This window comes from Perca flavescens, chromosome 14, assembly GCF_004354835.1.
Source record: "Perca flavescens isolate YP-PL-M2 chromosome 14, PFLA_1.0, whole genome shotgun sequence".
NCBI lineage: Eukaryota > Metazoa > Chordata > Actinopteri > Perciformes > Percidae > Perca > Perca flavescens.
Window position 1 is genome coordinate 22,540,576 of NC_041344.1, and position 23,222 is coordinate 22,563,797.

The following is a 23,222-nucleotide window of genomic DNA, read 5'->3' on the forward strand; positions in this document are numbered from 1 at the left end:
TCAGTTGTACATTAAGTTCTCTAAAATGTCTGTCTGTATTCATTGCCCAAAGTCTCAGTTTATGCTGTATTTTATTATTTTGATTTCTTCACTTATATGAGGGCAGAAACTAGGAGGGAGCACATAAATTCCCCCCCTGCTTCTCCTTCCAAAGAAAGTATTTAAGGGGAGCGCAGTGATGTGAAGTTTCCATTCTTCAATAGCAGCTTTGTGACTAAGCTCCAGTGTTGCTAATGCATAGCCTACGATTAATGACTGTTTCCTAATTAACACCCATCTGGAAAACACAATTAAAAATAACTTCAAAGAAAAAACGTAAGCTCTAAAAATACTAAGCAGAGCAGCAACTGAAATAAACTGTCTTTCTATGAGATAACACACGCACACACAAATCTACATGGCTCTATCACCACAGCCATGAGCATTGTTCAATAAGATAAGCATTTCAGGTATTGTTTGGTGTAATCATCAACCTCTATAGGATGCTATCTAACAAGCTGAATTGACCACAGCTAACAACAAACAGAACCCGTGTGCAACCCCCCCCCCCCCCATTATGATTAATCTCCTCGACAAGTGAGCTGAAAGTTATTGCTGGGGAAATTCTAAACAAGCCTTCTTCCCTCTGCATCACATCTGTCCTGGCCATTGCCTGATTACTTTGTGGATGCTGTTTAATTGGCAATTAGGGGGAGACCAGGACAGCAATCACAATGTGTGTGTGTGTGTGTGTGTGTGTGTGTGTGTGTGTGTGTGTGTGTGTGTGTGTGTGTGTGTGTGTGTGTGTGTGTGTGTGTGTGTGTGTGTGTGTGTGTGTGTGTGTGTGTGTGTGTGTGTGTGTGTGTGTGTGTGTGTGTGTGTGTGTGTGTGTGTGTGTGTGTGTGTGTGTGTGTGTATTTCAATATGTGTTATATGTAGCAGGAAAGACAAGGTAAATTTAGCGGATTGAAAGGTCATGGCAGACACACAGGTGCTTTTTATCTCCAGGCAATGCATTTACAATTTCGATGTTATCGTTAAAAACAATAAGCTTTCTTTTTACTAAATGGACTCTGGTCGTTTCGTTTGACTATTTGATGAAAACAAAGTGATGTAAAATGTTAACAGAACTTGAAAGTCCACAAAGAAAAGAAGTCTATCCCTGTCTCCAGCCCCTGCTCACTTCCCCCAGGACATGTACTCTCTTCTAGCTTCCTATACCTGTCATTCTCTACCTGTCCACCAGTTGCCCTCAGACCTTCCCACTGGTCCCAGTCACCTGACTCACATTCACCTGCTCACCTGTTTCCACTTTCCATCATCAGCCCTGCAGTACATATACCTGCACTTTTTTACCCAGCAACTTGCCAGTTTGTCAAAGTTGCCTTTCTGTTTTGAGCTTTTGGACTTTGGATTTCCTGCCTGCCCCTTTGAATTTTTTTTTTTTGCTGGGTTGGACTACCTTACAGGTTTTGACCCTTGCCTACCTCATGATTACTGTACCTCCCTGCCTGTAAGCATATATACAGCATTATTACATTCACTTTGACAATTAATCCTTGACATTTACTTGTCTGCTTTGTCTGCGTTTGCAACAAACACCAGAAGTCATACCATTGGGTCATTTGTTTCTGCTTTACAACCAACATTTTGGAGGATATGACTTTTGGAATGTGTTTGTTTTTGTGCTAATGTGATAAATTAAGATAAATTAACTACACTTGTTTGTCATGGAGAAGGAGTCCCCCACATGACATGGTATTAAATGTGGCATACAGGTGGCCGGGTTAGTTAAGTTGGTAGAGCAGGCGCGCATATATAGAGGTTTACTCCTCTACGCAGTGGCCGTGGGTTCGACTCCGACTTGCGGCCCTTTGCTGCATGTCATTCCCCCCCTCTCTCTCCCCTTTCATGTCTTCATCTGTTCTGTTAAAATAAAGGCCTAAAAATGCCCAAAAAGAAAATCTTAAAAAGATGTGGCATACAAGTATATGTTCTGTTACCTTGTAGCAACAGAGGATGTAGTAGGAGGATTTGATGTTGGCTTTGGCCTTTTTGTGGGATTTGTTAATGACATACAATTATGACAGCCTTACCTTATCAACAAAGTGCATGGTGCCTCAGGAGACAAAGATGACAGTACTAATTACATGACAAAATGAACATACATGGTTGACAGTGCATCTCTGTGCCTTTTTTATATTTCCTGCTGTTTGAACATCCCAGTGCTGCAGTGTGGTTTGACTTTTTTCCCCAATTTCTTTGACTTAATTTTGTAATGGCTTTTCTCAACCTCCCCTGTTGTTGTTGATTATTATTATTATTATTTTTTCAAAGGGTATTCTTGTTCACGATCAGAAGCTCCTTATTCTATTTCCCAATGGTGTGTTAAGGTTTGGACTGATCAGGAGTTATCAACCTCTACTAGCTGCTGGCCCATTGGTTTTGCAGATGAGAGAAGTGATTGTGCTGCCTGAGGTGACCAGGGTGCTAAAGCTGGGTCAGGGTGTTCAATAAACTTAAGAGGAAGAGTTACTTTGACATCCAATTACCCTTTGCCCTATTATGTCCAATCACTGAACATGAAGTCATGTTCACTTCTGGGTTGGCATATTAACAAGGGAAGTCCTCACCTCCCTGCATTTTTATATCCTACATTGTTGTTTTGAAACAAACGTGTGTGTGTGTGTGTGTGTGTGTGTGTGTGTGTGTGTGTGTGTGTGTGTGTGTGTGTGTGTGTGTGTGTGTGTGTGTGTGTGCTGCTGTTGTGCTCTTGTTTTATTTTAAAAGAATGTATTAAGCGGATAGTCTCTCTAGTAACCTCTCGGTCCTTAGTCAACTGCTGATAGGTATTACCGTAAATAATTAGTGGAAGTAAAATTGTTTAACATGACTTACTTTGCAAACAGAATGAGTGACAGGATGTGCTGCCCAAGTAAAAATCCTCACCATTTTAATTATTAGTTATTAATGGGCTCAGGCATGTATTTATGGTTGTTGCATTAATGGTTGCAATATTGCATGTTGCCATGCACCCCCAAACCAATAAAATGGATTAATGAGCCCCTAACAAATAAAGAAGTCCCACAGTTTTTCACTGATATGATGTGCTTGCGTGTGTCAGAAGAGAAGGAGACAATTTGGACCAAAGGGCAAATGGTGGTGAGCAAATTCATATTTGTAGTTTATGCAATATGTCTAACTCCAGTATCCACAACAAAATAATTTGTAAATCTACAATACTAAGGGCAACAAGTCTCATTTTGTCACATGGAATGCATTTGTGTGAGTACAGTAAATTGAATTGATACACCGAGTTACAAGTTTAGTACTTTCACAACCAAATGTAACCCAGTACAACAGCCATGACAAAAAAAGCTGAAACATGCCTGTTACCCTACTTTTGTATCCACTCTCTTACTCCATTTCTGTTGTTTGTTGGTACCAACTTCCTTTCTCAAAAAGGAAACAGATGTCAGCCGTTTATGTAGTATCCTGATTTGCATATTAACAGTGTCACAGTCCAGGCTACACGGTCTGTGGGAAGTGCAGAAATCATTAGCCATCTTTGGATTAAACAGGCCTCAGCTGTACTTGTCTCTCAACAAGTACTTTGGGAGTTACCATAGTAACATTGTTACCATTTTCAAAGATGTTTTCAGTCACTGGTTGCTTTTGAGAATTAAAGCATTTAAGTAAACTCTAAACATTCTTGATTTAATAAAATAAAAAAACTTGCCAATTTGGCAGCAGTTGAGGGAGTTTGAAAAATCTCCTGAGCCAAAGAGTAGTTTAATTTCACAATTTTAATCTTGGAATGATGACGGAATGCAGTTGAATGGTTGTTTTAATCAGTTTCAGTGGTACATCCTTAGTTGAGCTCCCATTGGAACCCCTCAAACTGTCTGCTGCTGCCTAAATGGCTGCTTGCTGACCTTTTCTGACTTTGTTTTACAAGGTGTTTGCGTTTCAAATAATTATCTATATTGGACAATATCACTATATTCATAAGAGTCCTTTTCAGTTGTACAGAAGACACACAAGCCAGGTGTATATTGCCTTTATTCAGTGCTGTACCTTTCTTGGTGAAATAACTTTTTCAGTCCATTTGCATGTTTGACATAGATGTAATTTGACACAGTAAAAGTTTCAATGGTGTGTGAAGTCCTACACACAGACATTAGGTGAGCATGAGTGCAATGACAGATATTCCTCAGATTTGCTGGTTTGATTGGACTTGACACAATGCGCTGACATTTGGCAAGGACAATTGATAATTCAATAACTCCTGTCAGACCATGATAGATTATAACTGAATCACAGGCAACGTGCACTGTCTGCAGCTTTTCCTTTTGCAGTTGTGACATGCTGTGCTTTAGTTTGGTAGTAAATGGGTGTAGTTTACAACTGCAATTGTCTTAGGTCAATGGATTTGTCTGCTAACTGTATTGCAGTGGCTGTAGTTTACTGTGTATTTACTGTATTGATGTGGTTCTCGCATATAATTGTTCAAAACTCATGGTTACTGTAAACTACACTGTTTCCCTTGAATGGTGTGACCTCTAACCCCTCCTGTGGCAAAAGTTTATATCCTGAATTTCCAACTGGATCCACTGGTTAAATCCAACTAGAATGGTAGAAGTGTCATAATATGACACTCTTTTACTTCACAAAATTGTGTGTGTGTCAGCCATTCTGAACTGTCCGCTTCCAACAGTTTTTCTACTCTCGGCTCGAGGTGACGTCAACTCGTGTCGGATTTCTTTATATGGTGATCTGCTCAAAGCAGGTTACTTCAGTGTTTACATACACTGCTACATGCTAACACCAGGGAAAGCTGTAATGTTGGTTGCCAAAGACTCATTTAAAGTAAAAGTGAGTTATTGAATGTAATGAAGGTTTTAGCAGAATTTTCTAATATTTGCATTCTTGTCCGACTACATGGTGGAGTTGCATACAGTGCAGATTTTGAGAATTGGAATCAGGAGAGAAAAAGGGGATTAATGACATATTGATTTATTTATTGTCTGAAAGCATGATCTTTATTTTATAATGGCCTGTTCTGGCTGCTGGAGCATATGAGGTCTTAATTTTCTGACTTTATTTCAACCATAGTTTTTCAAAGAATAATATACTGTTCAGTTGTATTTCAATCAGGGGGCTGTTTCACAAAAACAGAATTTATAAATCCAGGATAACCGATGAAGCGAGGCTTGACCTAGTCTAATCTGTGCAGCATGGCTTGGTACGTTTCACGAAGGCCGAGCCAGGCTGAACAGGAGAGACTAGGTCCAGCCAGGATGAAGTAATTTGGATAGATGCATGTTCACGGCTTTCTTTACAGCATGGTCTCACGGCAGTTCGTGAAATGGTCACGTTATTTTAATCTATTGATTCACGTTTTGTTTTTGTTTTTTGTCGTGCCCAGCACCAAATGGTGTATACGGAGATTGTGGGGGAGGAAGCCTCACACGCGGGGGAGGACGCCTCTCACGCCGGGAGACGGCCGCAGGTAACGCGCAACAATTATGGGATGGTTAATGGGGAAACAAAACGCGGGACACGATCCCATCCACCACCCCAACCAGCCTCCTAACGTGGATTTTCTGCATTTCATACTACTCGCTACCGTAGTCATGCTGTGACCACGACATGCGCTTCCCATTTAAATACATTAGTTTACATTTTCGTGCTGGCCACCATGAAAAAAAACGAATCAATAGATTAAATAACGTGACCATTTCACAAACTGCTATGAGACTGGGTTGTTCTCTAACAGGCCGTGAGGTCGATCACAGATTTACCGATGCTCAAATGGAGAATACGCATTGTTCATACTTTATACAGAGTGAGCAGCAGCTTCGTATGGAAGTATGATGACGTGAAACACATTTGTATTAAAAAACAAAAACACGCCATTTCATTACAAACGCTGTAATGAAACGGCGAGAGAAAGCGTGGCAGACAATCACAAACCAACTGAATGCGTAAGTAGCCGAAACATATACATTAACTGACCACTGCTCTGAATTGAAACCATCAAAATCATACCATTCAAGGATTAGGCTACTAATTATTTGCACAAATTAACAGTTGTATTCTTTGCCTTAAAAATAAGCAGAAGATAATGTTACTCAGGAAATTTACCATGAAGATCAATTTTCTACAATGCTAGAATGTCTCTCTCTCTCTCTCTCTCTCTCTCTCTCTCTCTCTCTCTCTCTCTCTCTCTCTCTCTCTCGGGCTAAAATATAAATTTCCTAAGTCATTAACTTCCACTGCTCGCTTTTAATGCAAAGTGTACAACTGTTCGTTTTTGCAAATGACAGTGACTCATTGAATGCTGTTATTTCCCCCCAGCAACATATAAGGTCAAAGACCATTGAGGTGTCCTCTCCCTGTTACATGAATGTACAGTAGCCTACAACACTAGATAGTTACTGGTCCAGTGAACTAAGACTATAATTTGGGAGGATTATACAATTAGGATATGTTCTTAAAATTGTACAATCCTCCCAAATTATAGTCCCAGTTTACTGGACAACACAAATTGTGTGCTAAGAATGCCAAATACAATGCACATGGAAGCAGAACAAACATGATCCTTATTGTTAGAGAATTAAAAAAAAAAAAAAAAAATTAATCAACTAAAATAATTCAAGGTGTACTGGTCAACTATAGAAATGTACAGCATTGTATGTATTGCCCTTAGCAACAGAGTTAATTTAAAACAAATTTGAAATTTGATCAGCCTTTTCTATTTATCTCAACAACTGCCATAATATATTCATCAAACTTCTAACAACACTATGAACAGCAGTCTTCATTCAGCAATATAACAGTAACAATGACTGTTGCATGAATAATTATAAAAAAAAAATAATGGTCACAACTTAAATAATAACCGTTATTAACTGAACTGCAACATGGACCTGTTTTATTTTAATGCAAGCTACTACTAAGTGAGTGAACAGAAAAGGCTGCAGGATTAATAAATCCTGGCTGTTAGTCTGGTCAGGAGCAGGCTAGCTGTACAGTATAAATCTCCATGGTAATTTAGGTGCCCCTGCTTTTGTGAAACAGAGTCGAGGCTAAATTCATCCAGGATAACTGGGAAATCCCAGCTTAATCCATTAACTTGGTTTTGTGAACTAGCCCCATGGAGAGACTTTGTTGCAAAGGTTTATTTGTACATATGCATAATATGAAATGTAGTCTTTTGAGATTAGACTCAATAGTTATAAAAATAATTTTAAAGAGGTAGAGAAGCCAAGGCATGGTGGGGGAGGGTTGCACGCTTTGGGTTGCACGCTTTGAGAGAGAATAAGTAAAGCAGGGATGCCGTGCTGTGATTGGCTCGTGAAATTCATTGCCAATTCTGGTTGGTTTAACTGAAAGGTGAACGCCTCGAAACAGCTGATCAGTTTTAGGAAGAGAGAGAGAGGTGGATGAAGTTTAGAGATCTTCCTGAAAGAATTTACGCTTAGCTTCATTTGTACATGCTGGAAAAGACGCTGTATGTATTGATTTTAATAAGGTCCGGTCTTACGGGCTACTGGCACCATTTTAATGTTGATCAAGCCGTAATTACAGTTGCCCCATTTCCCCAAACACTTCGATTGATTCTCCATGACCACAGCAGCTCAAAAAGTCAAATAAAGCGGCACTTTTTGATGAATGGGTTTGTTTTCCATCCAGATACAGTATTCCTCAGTAGTTCTGTTCTAAGTTCCCAACGTAGCTGAATAAAGAACTGCCTGTATGCGCATTTCAGGTGTTCAGCATCATAAAAGGAAGCGCCAGTCTCTGATGAAAGCTTCACTGTTGACTGAAACATCGAGCACCATCCCTTTCCCTATCCGAGCACTCCTCCGATGATGACATATGTTCTAATCATTGGGTCATGTCACATCTGATGCTCTCACCAACATCAAAAGTCCCACGTTGAGATGCAGAAATTCTCAAAGAAGCAGAGGAAGAAGAGGGAAACTGACTTCCTGGATTGGTTATTTCGGTGAGGAGAAGAAAACGTTTGACACTTCCTTCTCTGCTCTGCCATTTCTGAAGCCCTCTGGGATACAAGGAGGGCTGTGTAGCTGCTCTCTGCTGCTGATTACGGTACATCCAGTGGGAATTCAGTGAGTGCAGAAATGGTATTTTATTTTTATATTTATTTGCATGGGAGAGTCATAAGGGAAGCGGGAGTGTAGGTCTGGGACTAGTATGATGCATTTTTTTCACAATATTAATAGATTGCTGAGCCCTGAACAGCCTGACCTAGTTAAAGCCCCTTGAATGGGCTTTGTTACTACATGCTGTGCTGAGTGTGTTCCACTGTGGGCCTTTGAGTGGACAAATACTATTAAAACATCCACCTATTTCTGTTGACAGGAATGCAGCACTCGGTTTTACATGTTGGATGGGTTTCTTATTGCATGAATCCTTACAATTTATGTAGCCTATTTAGCAATAGTATCTTGCATTGAAGGTGTACATGCACGCTTTCCAATACCACATATGACATGGATAATTTCATGTTGTGAAAACATGTTTTTGCAACGTTTTTTTTTTTTTTCCTTAAATATTTTATTTATTTAAACAGGGACCATGTACAATATTCATTAACCTTAGACAGAAGAGATCCATTATACCAGGTTGTAGCACTTGTGCTAGTTTCTACCTGTAGTCCCTGGGCAGGCTGATGTTAACAAATACATTTAAAAATACATTTATCCCAAAACCAACATTAAAATGATCACACCCTTCATTCATTCATCAGCATTCATTTACAAGTACGCTCCCACATACACATCAATTACTATACATTATGTGAACAAGTTTGTTTTAAAAGAAGCCATTTTTTTGGCCTGATATGAAAAAATGTAACACCTTATTCTCCTGTTTATTCTCCTGAAGTTGTTTTTATCAAAATACTGACTTAATTTTCAATGTTTTATATTTTGTTTTCAACAGTGGCCATAACGCACCGGGATCACTGGATCCGGAGGCAGACCCGGGGAATTATAATAGAAGTGCTGAGTTCACCCATTATGTTTCCCCTGGACAGGTAAGTGCAATTTACATGATCTGGCATTGGTTATGCAGAATATGAATCTAACTAAACTGGATGGTGTGTGAGTTCTGAGCCTGAATAATACAAAGCCCAGTTGATTCATAATTTATTTTCATTATATACAGAAGTCTACGCTCATGGTTGTTCCTGAGGTCATCTGAGTTAGTTATTTATGTCTGTGCATTTAAAATCAACCCAGATACTGTTAAAAGTGCTTGCTGTTGCTACAGTGTGAAAAAATGCTATACCTAAGAATGCAAATGTTAAATTATTAATGCACTGACAAAACTTTGTGCTTAGTAGAAGATATGCTGACCTCTTTAGCCAGATCCAGATGGTGATGATACAAATTTAAGTCGCTAGTGGATAAACTTTTTTTTTTTTTTAGGAATAATGGTATTTCATAGCTCAACAGCTGGCTGATATAGACATAGCCAACCACAATGTTACATATCGCCGCTGCTAGCTTATAAAAGGCCATAGCAGTCACTATGTGCCCATCCTGCTTTTACTAATTATTCCAGGTAAATATGTCCACTTGAACCAATGCTTTTATGCCAGTGACTTCTTATTTTTTGTCATATTCTCTTTTTCTTCAGATGTGGGTGTTAATGAATGAGTAGAATAGTAACTGGCTCTAACACTAAGCAATGAAATAGGGAATGGCAGATTGATCTCTCTTCCACACACACACACACTCACTCACTCTCTCTCTCTCTCTCTCTCTCTCTCTCTCTCTCTCTCTCTCTCTCTCTCTCTCTCTCTCCCTCTCTCTAACACCCACCTGTTAAAGCCAGTGCCAGCATGGACTGCATACGCACGCATGCACCATCTTGGCCACAGTGCACCTGATCACAGCCCACACATGGAGAATAGCATAATGGCTCCACTTGCCAAAGGAATCAGTGTGTCGTTAGCACAGTGGATGACTAAGGCAGGAAAAAAAAAGAAGTTAAAGCCTTTTAGCGAGCAGAGAGGAAAAACACTCTGCTGGTTCTTTGTTGTCTGCAGAGTAAACTTCATTGTGATTGCTCTGCTGTCTTATATTTTTACACATTACAACAACTCTTCCTCCCAGTAGAACTTTCTCTCTCTTCTTTTACTGCAATATGTTTTTGTTCCAGGTAGGAAAATGTGAAGGGGAAATACAGATGGCGTGCATCTTTTCCAAAGATCTTTTTCTGGAATTTTCTTTGACTTCTCTGAACCCCCCCCACTAACCTCTTGACCTTATCCTGCAACTTGCATGCACACACACAAGTAAATACCAATCGCTGATGCACACACAAAAACATTCCTATGGATGAATGTGTGCACATGCATGTTATGCCTTCTTCTGTGCACTGCTCCAGTCATAGTGGCACATGGCTGAAGCTCCTTAAGGGACATGACTTCTAAACACACACACACACATATACACACACACACACACACACACACACACACACACACACACACACACACACACACACACACACACACAACACCATGTTATTGAGAAATCTCAGTGAACTTTCTTGTGTCACTGTTTTTGTCCCTCAGGGAGAAAGTTATCTTTGTCATGACGGAGGCCACAGTGAACATTGTTCTTCACAAATATTTGAGTACATTTGTAGATACAGTACGGTGTGCTAAATTTTCTATTAGTGTGTGAACATTGTCATTCATACTGTACGTTCAATTAGCACCATCAAAGCATCTTTTCATAAATTGCTCCCGGCTAATCCGCATTATGGTGTGATCACAAATTGTGTTGTGTGAAAATGTGCAGTATGCGTGTGTCTGTTGCAACACATCTGAGGTGTAATTTAGATTGCTGGAAAAGCTTTAATTATATGATTAGGTGGCGAGAAAAGCAAACGCATGAGCCTGATTCACTGAAGACTAGGGTTGGGTATCGTTTGGGTTTTTTTCGATTCCGGTGCTAAATCGATACTTTTAAAACGGTGCCGGTGCCTGAACCGGTACTTTTCAATAAAGTTTAAAAAAAAGAAGAAAAAAAATAAGTGTAGTAAACAACAGTCAGTGACTTGTTTATTGCTAAGGCCATGGTCAAAATTAAAGATTTAATAATAATGTAATAACTATAACAATAACTTATTTCACCAGTAAATTGCTGTTGAACCCCAGATGGGAAAAGGGTATTTTACAATTACTGTGAATGCACCACAAGGCTACCTATTTTAAGTGAATCTGTGTTGTTTAATTCCGACAATGGCAGCTGCAAGTGAACGCACCGTCTGTGTTGTTTAATTCCGACAACGGCAGCTGCGAGTGAACGCACCGTCTGTGTTGTTTAATTCCGACAACGGCAGCTGCGAGTGAACGCACCGTCTGTGTTGTTTAATTCCGACCATATAAACATACTGTATATCTATGAATTGCGACAACGGCAGCTGCTGCGTTGACTGTTACATCCCGCTGTAGAAGTCCTCCACAGTGAAATACAGTCACACTTTACACTGTTTAACGTTAGCTGTCAGCATTTTAACCGTGATTAATCCAGCTGCTAGCTAAAGGTAGGCTAACGTTACATGCTGTCAGGTGTAGTGTAAAGTCGAGCACCAAAATGAGGCACCGAAACTTTCGTTCTTATTCGGTCTTGTTACTACAGTTTACGTCTGCACCGGTTCCCTATTGGCACCGAGTTTCGGTACCCAACCCTACTGAAGACAGCTGGAGACACTCGGAGTAAGACTCAACTTGTCTTCAGCTAACACTGCATGAAAAGTGGGATTTTCGTCCCCTGTAAACCTTAAAGCCTCCCCTAGAATTGGGGGGGGGCGGAGGGGGGGTGTCAAAAATCTTTACAGGGACATTTGTTTGTTGTGGGGAAACAATTTTGCTCTCTTGGGATATGAGGAAGGACTGTATGAGTGGGTGTGTTTGTGAATTTGAAAAAGTAAAGTTAAATCATTCATAAAGCGCTCCCTGTGAAAATAAACATTGAGCAAACTCTCCCAAACTCCACAGCCTGGTAGGTACGTCATATTGTTAGGACAAAAGTATTAATTCACATATTTTATTTAGTAGGTTTTTATACCTGGGTGTATTGAAAAGAGGAAAGTTAATTATATCATGCATAGTTACCATGGTGACGGCAAACCAGTTGATTTATCTTGTGCTGATTCGTTGCCAGGGAGTTCGGTTTTGAGTTCGCCCTGGGAAATGGGGTCTGCAGGTAGTGAATTACAGTGCTGGTAGACTCACTTCCCGGCCAATAACTTAAATTCAAATGCACATAATGAGACTGACTTTATTTAGGCAACCCGAGTGGAACAGTCATGGTAAATAAATAAAAGAAAAACTAGAAAGTGCAGAGGCCGCTCAAAGTAGGGTACATTCATCACAAGTGTCTGACCCAATACTGTTCATCAGGCAGACCTGGAAAAGGGCTTAGGACTAATAACCTTGTGTTACACAGCCAAGATTTACAGGGACCTTTCAGCCAAGTTGTGGGAAACTATTATGCAAATTCTGCACATTATCTCGCCTTTCCTGTCTTCTTCATCACCAAAAACTGTCACTAATGTGGCCCGCCCGCTGTGTGGGCTACATACAGACAGGAAAGAGACACACTAATGCAAGCAAACGGGCAGACATGAGTAACTTCATGTTTTTTTTGCCCTCATCTGTCTCTTTCTCTTTCTTTCTATTTGTCTCACCGGGTCTTTCATCCTCACACATAGAGACATTTTGTCACACTTGTGTATGCATAAGCGAATGCACAGCGTAAACAAAAAGACAGAGTGCAAGAAAAACGAAAAGTGAAAGATGCTCCTTTCACTCTTTATGCAACCCCGTCTGCGCGGACAGATATGCACATGTGAGCACACAAGCGCCCCACACAAAGCCACGCTTACGGAAGCATACAGGAACAATCATATAGCGGTTAGTAATCCGGTTTATGGCTATGCAGTCCTAATTACACTCGCATCTGGCATTTAGTCACCCATGAGTAGCCAACCACACCAGGATATAAAAAAACAACCATGTGTGTCACATCTCGGCAATAACGAGTGACACGAGGGCAGGAACAGAGGCCAAGCCAGCATTAAGAGGATAAACTAGAAATAAATGTAAAAAATACCACAGAGTAGCACAGAATGATCAATATCTGTATCAGGTTGAAAAGGTTAATCATGCATGCCAATGACTCAACAATTATTTTGCCATGTGCTATAATTTCCAACCTTCAAAACTTACTCCCGAGCCTCCATCAAAAACCAATCCCCATCTTGTACCCACCTATTCATAACTTCAAGTGATGGAGGGATGTGCTTCGATTCAACAAAGGGTGCTGCGAGACAATTCAGATAAGCAGCCTAAAGAAGCCATATTCTACAGCAAATGACAAAGCAGCAGTGTTATGCGTCGTGATCACCCTCTTCACTCGGCTGAGAGTTTCTGTTTGAATGAAGAGATTTTATTCTCTGGTTAGCTAGCTCGCGTGTCCCTGTTGGGACTTCATTGCTTGTTACAGGTCAGTGAAGCGCAAGCAGACAGCAGGGGTGGGAGGCTGAAGCAGGGGTGGGAGGCTGAAGTGGCACCAGAGGCTTGCGTTGGGAGAGTCAAGTCTTGTCGATGTTGTTTGCTGGTGATTACTGGTAAAGGTCAGGAGGTCATGCATCACTGAAAAGCCAAATTGCCAAGTCATTATTGGGCATATTAAGTCAAAAAAGGTTTTCTCTTTTTTAAAGATATGACAAAAAAAAAATCTAATTTCCGAGGAATTTTCAGGATATTGAGGTATGTGTCGACAGCTTGACAGACGGAGCTTCTCGTGCATGATAAATGACACTTTTAAGAAAACCTCTTGAAACAAACTTGTTTGCACTGGAAGCAAGTATAGTTATGTCACCCCATTGGCATTTATTTTAATAAAGAATTATCATAAACCTGGTATGGCTGACTTACAATAACTTCCACTACAGTAGTTGTAGTTTTCTGACCGCTAATAATAATAATAATAATAATAATAATAATAATAATAATCATCATCATCATCATCCCCAGGAGCCAAATTCAGGCCAATCATATAGCACTGTGGTATTCAAACTTACTCTGCTATCAAGTAAGCTATTTTTTTAATTGAGCTTGCATCTCACAGGTTCAGAGTTAAGGCAGCTAGCTAAATGTTTTGGCTAACAGGCTTGTAAGCTATTAGCAGAGTAGAGATGATGTAGTACAGATGTTTCTTGACTGTAAGATACATTCTTGGTTATGCCTAAAGGTGGGCTGGAGTAAAATAATGTTAAAATATATAAGACTCCACCCTTTTTTGGAGTAAAAAGCTGACGTCATTTTGGTTGAAGGGAGGAGAGTAAAAGGAGTCCCAGGCTGAACAGTACTTTCTAATATGGGCAGATTGGGGTTGAAGTTACATTTGATATTGGGTGGCCTGGCTGGTGGCTAGACCACAATTGCAGACTTGGCTCGTAACTGGAACTGGTAAACCGTTTGGGCAGTTAAAAAAAGAAGTTGTTTGGTTTATTTGAAGAAGAGCTAGTGGGACACATGACATGAACCCTTAACTATGATGACAGTTGCAGAGACAAGGGAGCAGGAGCTACACTCTTAAAGTGAATTACATTATTTGACAGAAAAAGTATTATAAGATATGACTGCCAGGCTTTTCGAATAACAGAGAAGCCTGCATATTTTCAACTGAGATTCCCTCATAGATTTGGCCAAATTTAATGTTTGACTCAATGCATTAATTCAGCAGTGCCTGAAATATAAAGACTGTTTTCATCATCTTGAGTCACATCATGAACACATTCACACCTCTAGTTGGTAGTGGAGGAAGTGACACTGAGATGGTTGTGCGTTAATCACGGGCTATGTGAAGATTGGACAGGACAAAGTGAAAGGACTGGGACTAATGGGACACTCCAACAGGACTATATTCTACGTGCTTTATTTTTTTTTTTTTTTTTTTTTTTTAGGTTTGTTTGTGAAGTATACTATATGGGTTTACAATGACAGCAAGATTGGACTGGCCATCTGGAGAAGTGGGAGTTGGTTGGTTGACTGGTTAGTCATCCTGCTTAAGAATGCAGGCCAGCTTACATTTCCAACTTTATTTTGGTACATTCTACCTTTTTGTGTAGTGCTGAACTGACTGCTGTGCCGAATTTCTGACCAATACAACTTGGCAAATTTAGCATCGTGCTTCTTTCAGTTAGTTGTTGAAAATCTCAGCTATGAGTTGCGAATGAACAAAATAAACAAGGGCTATATATCACAGGTGATGTTTTTTTGTTTTTTTTTATCCCAGTGTCTGTTGCTGCAGATACCTCGTTAACACAGTGACTTTGTGACTATATTATGTCACACAACTTCAGTGAAATGTTGTGAAATGTGTGTGGTGAGGTTTTCCATGTGAGCTATATTCTCTAATGGTTTGACTGCCCCAGTGCTTACCTGCTCATGCTGATGCTATTTTGCGGCCTCTTCAGGCACTTTTCTCTGCATGAATTTTCCTTTGCTCTCACCCCCAGCATCCACCTGTTAGCATTGTCCCTGTGGGAGCTGTGCACTTCGTCCCGTGTTCAAATATCCTGTCCAATTTTCTCAAAGGCAGAGCAGGATACCCAGGGCTCGGTTTACACCTATCGCCATTTCTAGCCACTGGGGACCATAGGCAGGCTGGGGGAATGCATATTAATGTTAAAAAACCTCAAAGTGAAATCTTCATGCCACAGGACCTTTTAACTTTTGTGCGGACTTTACCTTACTTAGACACACATTGAAGTCGTATGAATGCCTGTTAAGGAAGGATGTGGGAATGTCAATATTCTAGCAGCAGAATACTGCACAAGATGATTTGTAGTGGCCAATGTGGCTAGCAACATGAAGAAAACAGAATTTAAAGCTGCTCCAAATAATTTTTATGTTATGCATGGATCATTTGATTAAGTGTAATGTAAAAGGTGTTGCTCATAGTGACGAAGCCACAGAGTATTATCTCCTGGCTCTGCACTTCCCCTCAGCTCTATAGACAGTTATAGCTCCTTGGAGCTCCTTTTTTTTGGTTTTATGGCCCACAAGTTGGTTCGATCTCACCACTCAAATCAACCTCATTTCCATATGCAGTAGGTAGATGTGAAGGGTAGATACAAATAAAAAAATAAATAAAAAACTCAACTTACATGCCCAGCAACGGCAGACTTAAGTTAGCGACTAGCAGGGCAACACAGTGGCTTTAGCAGCTACAGAGCCAGATATTTCCCTCAGGAGATGGAGGCCTAAACAGGGCAAACAGGAGAGTGAATTTTGGACTTATATTTGCTAGGTGGTTAAAGCTGTGTCTCCAAATGAATGCTAATGTTGCTTTGTGTCTGCTGGATGTGTAAATATGCAACTCTTTGCTAACATGTTAACCATTTCAACTTAATCGCGTGATGATTTTTAATGTTTAAAATCATGAAGGTGCTACTACTATACCAATGTAGCTGCTAGAGATTGGGTTTTTGCTTGGGGCAAGGGTGATTGACATACGTATCGGCTAGCACAACTCTTAATTCTTATACTCGGAGATAAGTTTTTTTTTTATTGCAACATGTGCACGCTATTATCAGCAATCTGTGAATGTGGATGCCTGGTCATGACTAAGCTAAGCTTCATGAGCTTTGCTGGCCTATTAGAAAGACTGAGTAGGCTAGTGCGGCCATGGAAGTGTAAGTATGGGCATCTATTATTCAAGACATAATTATGCAGTGGGCCGCTTTGTCAGCCAGTCAATCAGAACCCAGCTTTTCATTAGGCTGCCTGTCATTGCAATGCGCTGGAGGCATGCCTCTCACACACAATATGCGCACCACACACACCCATGCACACACATATGCCGGTAAACACAAACGGACACATGGGCACAAACGGTATTCTCTCTGCCACCATGTCATGACAAAAACAAAAGGAAGCTTCACGAAAAAAGTGGCTGGATGACTATTGCTCCCTCCCCATTTCCCTACTCTTTTGTCCAAAAGGCCCCTACTGAGATTCAATTTAAATGTTAAATGAGACTGATTGGATTATGGTAGAGTGAAATCTGAGAAAGGCAGGAGGGGAGGTGACAGAGCAGGAAGATATTCAGGAGGTGCTGATGGAGGGCAAAGTGGAGGGGGAGGGGGCAAAGATGTTAGGAGCCCTTGGATACAGGGAAGCCTGGCACATTACACTGTATCTTCCTTTATTGCACTATATTTTTTTAAAGTAATTTAACCTGGATTAGTGTAGAACTGGCAGCATTGTGTATAATATACAACGATGGGTTCAACTTTAACCATCCACTAAAGAAAAAATAATAATTAACTTAAATTTACTTTTAGAATATAGCTTGACCCATGTCTCACTCACTAGTTGCATGTAATTAAAGCATGAATTGCTTACAAATAGAATGAGTTGTCCTGTGTGTTTCCAATTAAGGGAACAAAAAGTGTTTAAGTTTCTGCTTACTGCCAACAGAATCCTGATTTCAGCACAGACTTCCCCAGTCATGCACATCAGCTGGATGATTGGATAACCGGATAAGTGAATGAAGTTGATCACATCATGCAGGATTCCACAGCATATTGATGCTTTTTTCCATAAAACATGTTTTTTTTTTTGGTCACTGTTAAGTTGTTCTTAGTGCAATTTATCAAATACAAATGCCAAACCTTTTGGTTTCTCCAGTGTCTTCAGAGTTGGTATTCAGGTGTCAATAATAGATACTGTAGATAAGGTGAGTTTGTTTATTATAGCCTACTTATTTTAGTTCTTTTCATACAGTGTTTACACTAAAATAGCCTATATATGTAGAACATGTATAATATAACGCATAATATGACGTGTGTGCGTGTTAAATACAACAAATAAAAATGTACGACATCCATACATTCTCATTATTCTCACCACGTCGTGAATTGAATTCAAAGTAAATATAGAAGTTGTCATGAGCACTGTTCTGCTGAACAATGAACAGCTGATGCAGCTGCACTGCACGTCATATTTAATTGACGTCGCTTTTAAAATACGGCTCCGATATGTCAAATATGTTTCATGTTTGTCAAATGCCTGTGGCCTCGACTCCTCTCTCTCCTCGAGTCTCTTCCTCGCCTGCTCAGCTCGAATCTCCTGTGGAGAGGAATTGGGGATGCACAATTTGGGAAATGGGAAAGGGCTTGTGCTACATACTGTACACCCAAAAATAAACAATATGGCTTTATAGTGTTGCATAAGCGTTATTGGAATACATTATGTCCCCAGGGACACGAGACATAATTTTCGAAGGAAGTTACAGTACACCTTCCCCATGCTCTCCATCTCTTTCTATTGAAAAGGCAAAGAGAACATGATATGACCAAAATGGAGGAGAGGAGGGAAAGGCAGGCAGGTGAGTGAGAGGAGGACTAAAGGGGGGGAAAAAAGGGGAAGATAAAGATGTGGTAAACCTAGATAGACCGACAGAGATTGGAATAGAGGCTAGAATAAAGTCAGTGACTTCCCAGTGTTCTGACAGGAAAACAGTAGGCTGAAGACATGAACTCCTGGTGTAGCCCCTGCAGTTTGTGGTTTGAGAGTCAAAGAGATCTCATAAATATGTATGTGTATCTTGTAGCCTACATGTGTGTTTGGGTGCATCTGAATGTTTGCTCTCCCGTTGACCAAGATTCCTCATTGCCAAATGTGAGGAAGAGGGGGGGGGGTCCTTACTGTGGACCTGGGGATTAAAGCTGTCAGCTTTCACTTCACTCCAGAGAGGAGTCACAAGCAGTAATGATGTTGACTGAAGTCCGATCCAGTGTGTACACTACCTCGTCACTCGGTGTGCCTGGAGAGGGAGGTTTGCATTTTGCGTTTGTGGATGTTTCATTTCGAGGAGTGTGCATAATCAGCAGAGTGACAGGGGTGCTACAGTGAGATCTACAGTACACGGCGGCTGTCAGAAAATGTTTGAATAATGTTGCCTAATTGGTGCCGATGTGTTTGGGAGAAAACAAGAGTAAAGAGAGCAGTTACCTCTAATTAGCAACATGTGAAGTCAGTCACAGAGCGCCTCACAGTTTCCAATTGGCCCGCCAAGGAACATTTGTGTCTAGACTAGTTTTATTTTTTTTATTTTTAAGTGTTTGTGAAAAGAGAGACCTCTGTGTGCAATGCAAAAATTGACCTCACTATATATATTTGCATCACAAATCATTATACTGTAGCATGGCACCAGTGAAATTTCCCCCAGCTCTCTCCCAGTCTTCCCCCGACTCTCCCTCCGCCTCGGGAGAGTAGCACATGAACAATAAATTATAAATCTTTGGCTGTTAAACAGTTATTCAAATTGTCGACAGATTTATTTAATCAGTGGAAGACCGAGCCAACAACACATGAGCTCTGGAAGCCTGCAGGTATGTGTGGATGCTAATCACGAGTGTATTTAGAAATCGGAGGAAAAGCAGCTTCATTAGCCAAGATGTTTAACAAACAGAGCGGCAGAGAAGGAGGGGACGTGTTAGGCGAGGTGCGGGAAGTGCTGGGAGAGAACGGTAGAAAAGAAAGAGGTGATGCGTGCGAGAGTGAGAGGGAAAGAGGGGAGGGAGATTTAATTCCTTGACAGGTTTTGATGACAACATTTGATGTTGTTTGAAAACAGAGCGATTTAGAATTTATTGTAAAGCCATTTCAAACTGATGGCGATCTATAGCCAAATGTCTCCGTAGCTGCTAAAGCTCCACTATGTATTCAACCTCCCAGTGTCTTCATCCTTTGGACACAGTGTTTCATGGAGCCTTAAGATTCACCACAAACTTAAAATCTCATACTCATCACGGTTTGCTGTACTCTTATGTCGAGTGGTTCTCCCTCTCAATTAGGCGTTTGATGCACTGGCATCTTCCTAAAGCCCGCACTGACTTTGGCAAAAAGGTTTTTCATTTTGCAGCACCATCTGCATGGAATCGGCTTCTAGGCAGTCTGTCTGTCATTGTTTTTAAATCGATTTAGGACCCAGTTTCTTTTTCTATTTTTATGACTACGTTGAGTGTGTCTGTTTTTTACTTGTTGTCTTTGTATTTATTTGAACCCACGCTGCTGCCACTTGCCAGGACACTCTTTTAAAAGAGATTTGTAATCTCAAGGAGTTTTTCATCCTGGTTAAATAAAGGTTTAAATGAATGTTCACCATCACTCGCTAACTATGTATGAGTTAAAATGGACTAAAAGGCCTGCAGATCTAGAGGGGAACTGCAGAGTTGGGTGATAATTGTCTGTGTTCATCACTACAACAAACTCTTTTCACATTACGCATTGCCATTTGATCAGTTGTTATCTATGTAAATATTGATTAGTGCAGATTTAAAGCACAATCTCGGATTTGTTCGCAGTGTGAAACTTAATTATTCACACACGCATATGTTGTCTAGTGGATAATAGGTTGATTTAGTATGTTATACCATAGCACTTCCAGTCACATTATTTATATTTTAATTAAGTACTTTGGTATAACGGTTGTGGTTTTCAGTATTATTAGTATTATGAGATTATCATCGATCGTATTATAATTTGGTACACAATAGATAAAAAGAAGAGCCCAACTCTAAGATCAAAATGATTCTTTGAACGATTTGCACATTACTGTATCTTTTGGAGGATTATTTAACATATAAACAAATCTAGGGCAATAACCAAAGAGGAAAAAAATATAAATGTGTGCACATGTTCCCTCTTAATTAACATACATAAGGGTTATCAAATTATGTAATCACCTGGCATCCAACGCAGTCAAACTACAACAAGGCCTTGTGGGTCCTCACAGCGGTATAACATGAAAGAACACGAGGACATCTCTCAGAATATCTGACCCAAATTATGTTCTTCAGTATAATTGAATTGAATGGCTTTAAATGGAGATGTATTGCTATTTTGAAGTACTGTATGAGCCACAAATGAAGGCATAAAAGAGCAGACAGGAAAAATGTGTCTGTCATATACTTGACATGTTAAACATGTCTACCATAGCTGCCAACACTCCCGTTTTTCCCGGGTTTCTCACGTTTTTTTAGCCCTATCTCCTGCTTATTTCTCCTGGGAAACTCCTGTAATTTGAATGGCTCAAACTCCTTTATAAATAATCGGACCAATATGTTTATCTAATGTTGAGCAGTTGCCAGATCTTGTATGATGGGCATCATATTCACACAATCCACACCATATACAATTTTCAACCTGTTTGTCACCTCAACCTGGCAACCTATAACCCAGTTGCGCAGTTGATTTCCCCCCCCCTCCCGGTCGCGCCGCCATGCCCCCGCACAAATCTCCCGGATTTTGAAAATCAAATGTTGGCAGGTATGATGTCTACCCTTGCTGCAAACTCTGCCACCCCACCTGCCTTGTAGCTTATCAAAGTTATTATTGTTGCCCTCACAATATCTCCCATCAATTTCTCTCCTCTCCTCACTCAGGGAAATGTCAGGCAACTGTGTTTTTGCCCTTGGGTTGGATTAACAGGGGGGATTTGGTTTGCCAAGAACATTTTAAGACAGAAAAGGTTTTGTTTTATGGATAATGTCACCTCTCATTTTCTTGAAATGTTTCATAAAAATGTCATGCTTGCTTCACTGCCATTACATTTTGTTTTTCTTTTTAGTTTGGTAGTGTTGAGACACAGAATGTACTGGTCATTTTTTGTTTTATTTGCAATGCAAAAATGTTCTTATCGAGGCACTAAAGCGAGAGAAAAAGCGATCAGTTGAACGTGAATGAAAGAGAAACGGCAATGATTCAGCAGCGAGGAGAAGGGCCTAGACTGCCTCTTCACCTGATGATGTTTTGATCTGAGGTGTCACAAGATGATGCACAGTTGACAATTACCTCTCTACTGCAGCACTCAGGGGAAAAAAGCACTCCGCGGTTTCCAGCACACATACAAACTAGCGTTCTGCCATTCGTTGTGCCATTTACCGAGACCACTTGGACCAGCCTCCAACCTGTTGAACACAAAGCCGAGATAAGATGGATTTAGGCGCCCTGTCTCTCTTTGTGTTTCCCAAGTGAAATGTCAACAATACATGATGTCCTGGGGAGTGGCTCAAACCAAATGCCTCTCCTCTATCAGTCTGTCTGGCCTCTGATCCCCTTTGATGCCACGCCGTTCCATTAAACTTCTGAAAGGATCTGGGCTCTGTATCTAACCATCTGCTCTACTGCAGTATTGCAACCGGCAATGATGAACTACACACTGCTTGTCTTGCCTCAAGGTGTGTGTGTGCGCACATGCAATCTAGGTGTGTGTGTGTGTGTGTGTGTCCACCTGGCATTACGTGGAGCGCCTCGAGTGACGTGCGGTATTAAAAGTGTCAGTGTTGGCTGACATGACTGTGATAAGGATCCAGTGAGAGTCATCCTCATTAAATATAAATCCTGCTTGGCTTACAGGCTTGTTGCCCTAGGTGACAACCTGCATGGAACAACAACTAATCCAAAAAATATATAATAATAATTCTGTGCTTTTAACCTAGAGGTGATTTGATGTTCTGTTTTGAATAGATCATACTGATGAGAGAAACAATTAAGCATTTCCCTGTTTTGACACTTCTACAGTAAACATATGAGCAGATTAAGCCTAGTTTGAGGTGCATGTGTTTGCTTATTGGGAGTATTACATTAAAGTCCAGTCATCTGTTAAGTATTAGAGGATTCAAATAGTTTTGCCATCAACACACACACACACACACACACACACACACACACACACACACACACACACAGTGGCAGGGAGAGTGGTATATCAGTGCTCCAACCATTCCAATGCGTCTGTGTGCACTAAATAGAAGTACTGTGACTGAGGATTTGACGATGCTGACTGCAGAACCCTGTATTGTGTCATTCTATTGGAAATGGCTGCATGGATTCAGCCGCTTTCCAGCTACAGGTGTGTACTGTGGAACTGTGTATGTGTGTCATAGTGTTGATCAAAGAAACATTTTCTCTTGCTTAAGTCTGGTTTCAGTTCCTTATTCCTTATTGTGTGTGTTCATACAAACACACACTAATCACCCATAGCCTCTGGGCAGAATCGCAATCCTTTTATTCCTCCTATACAATATACAAGAGCTAGTCAAGGTGAAATTGTTGCACAAATGCCAACAACTCATTTAGCTACAAGGGCATCTAACACACATGGTACAAGAAT

The 23,222-nt window shown here is 40.5% G+C and overlaps 1 protein-coding gene across 1 annotated transcript in view; it reads left to right on the forward strand.

Moving 5' to 3' along the window:
* The first annotated feature begins 1,361 nt into the window (after positions 1-1,361).
* adgrb2 (adhesion G protein-coupled receptor B2) overlaps positions 1,362-23,222 on the forward strand; it is a 268,475-nt gene continuing 246,614 nt past the window's right edge. The window contains exons 1-2 of the mRNA XM_028596716.1: positions 1,362-1,492; positions 8,953-9,046. Of these exons, the coding sequence (XP_028452517.1) occupies positions 1,470-1,492; positions 8,953-9,046 (117 nt within the window). The 5' untranslated portion in view covers positions 1,362-1,469. The remainder of the gene's footprint in view (positions 1,493-8,952; positions 9,047-23,222) is intronic.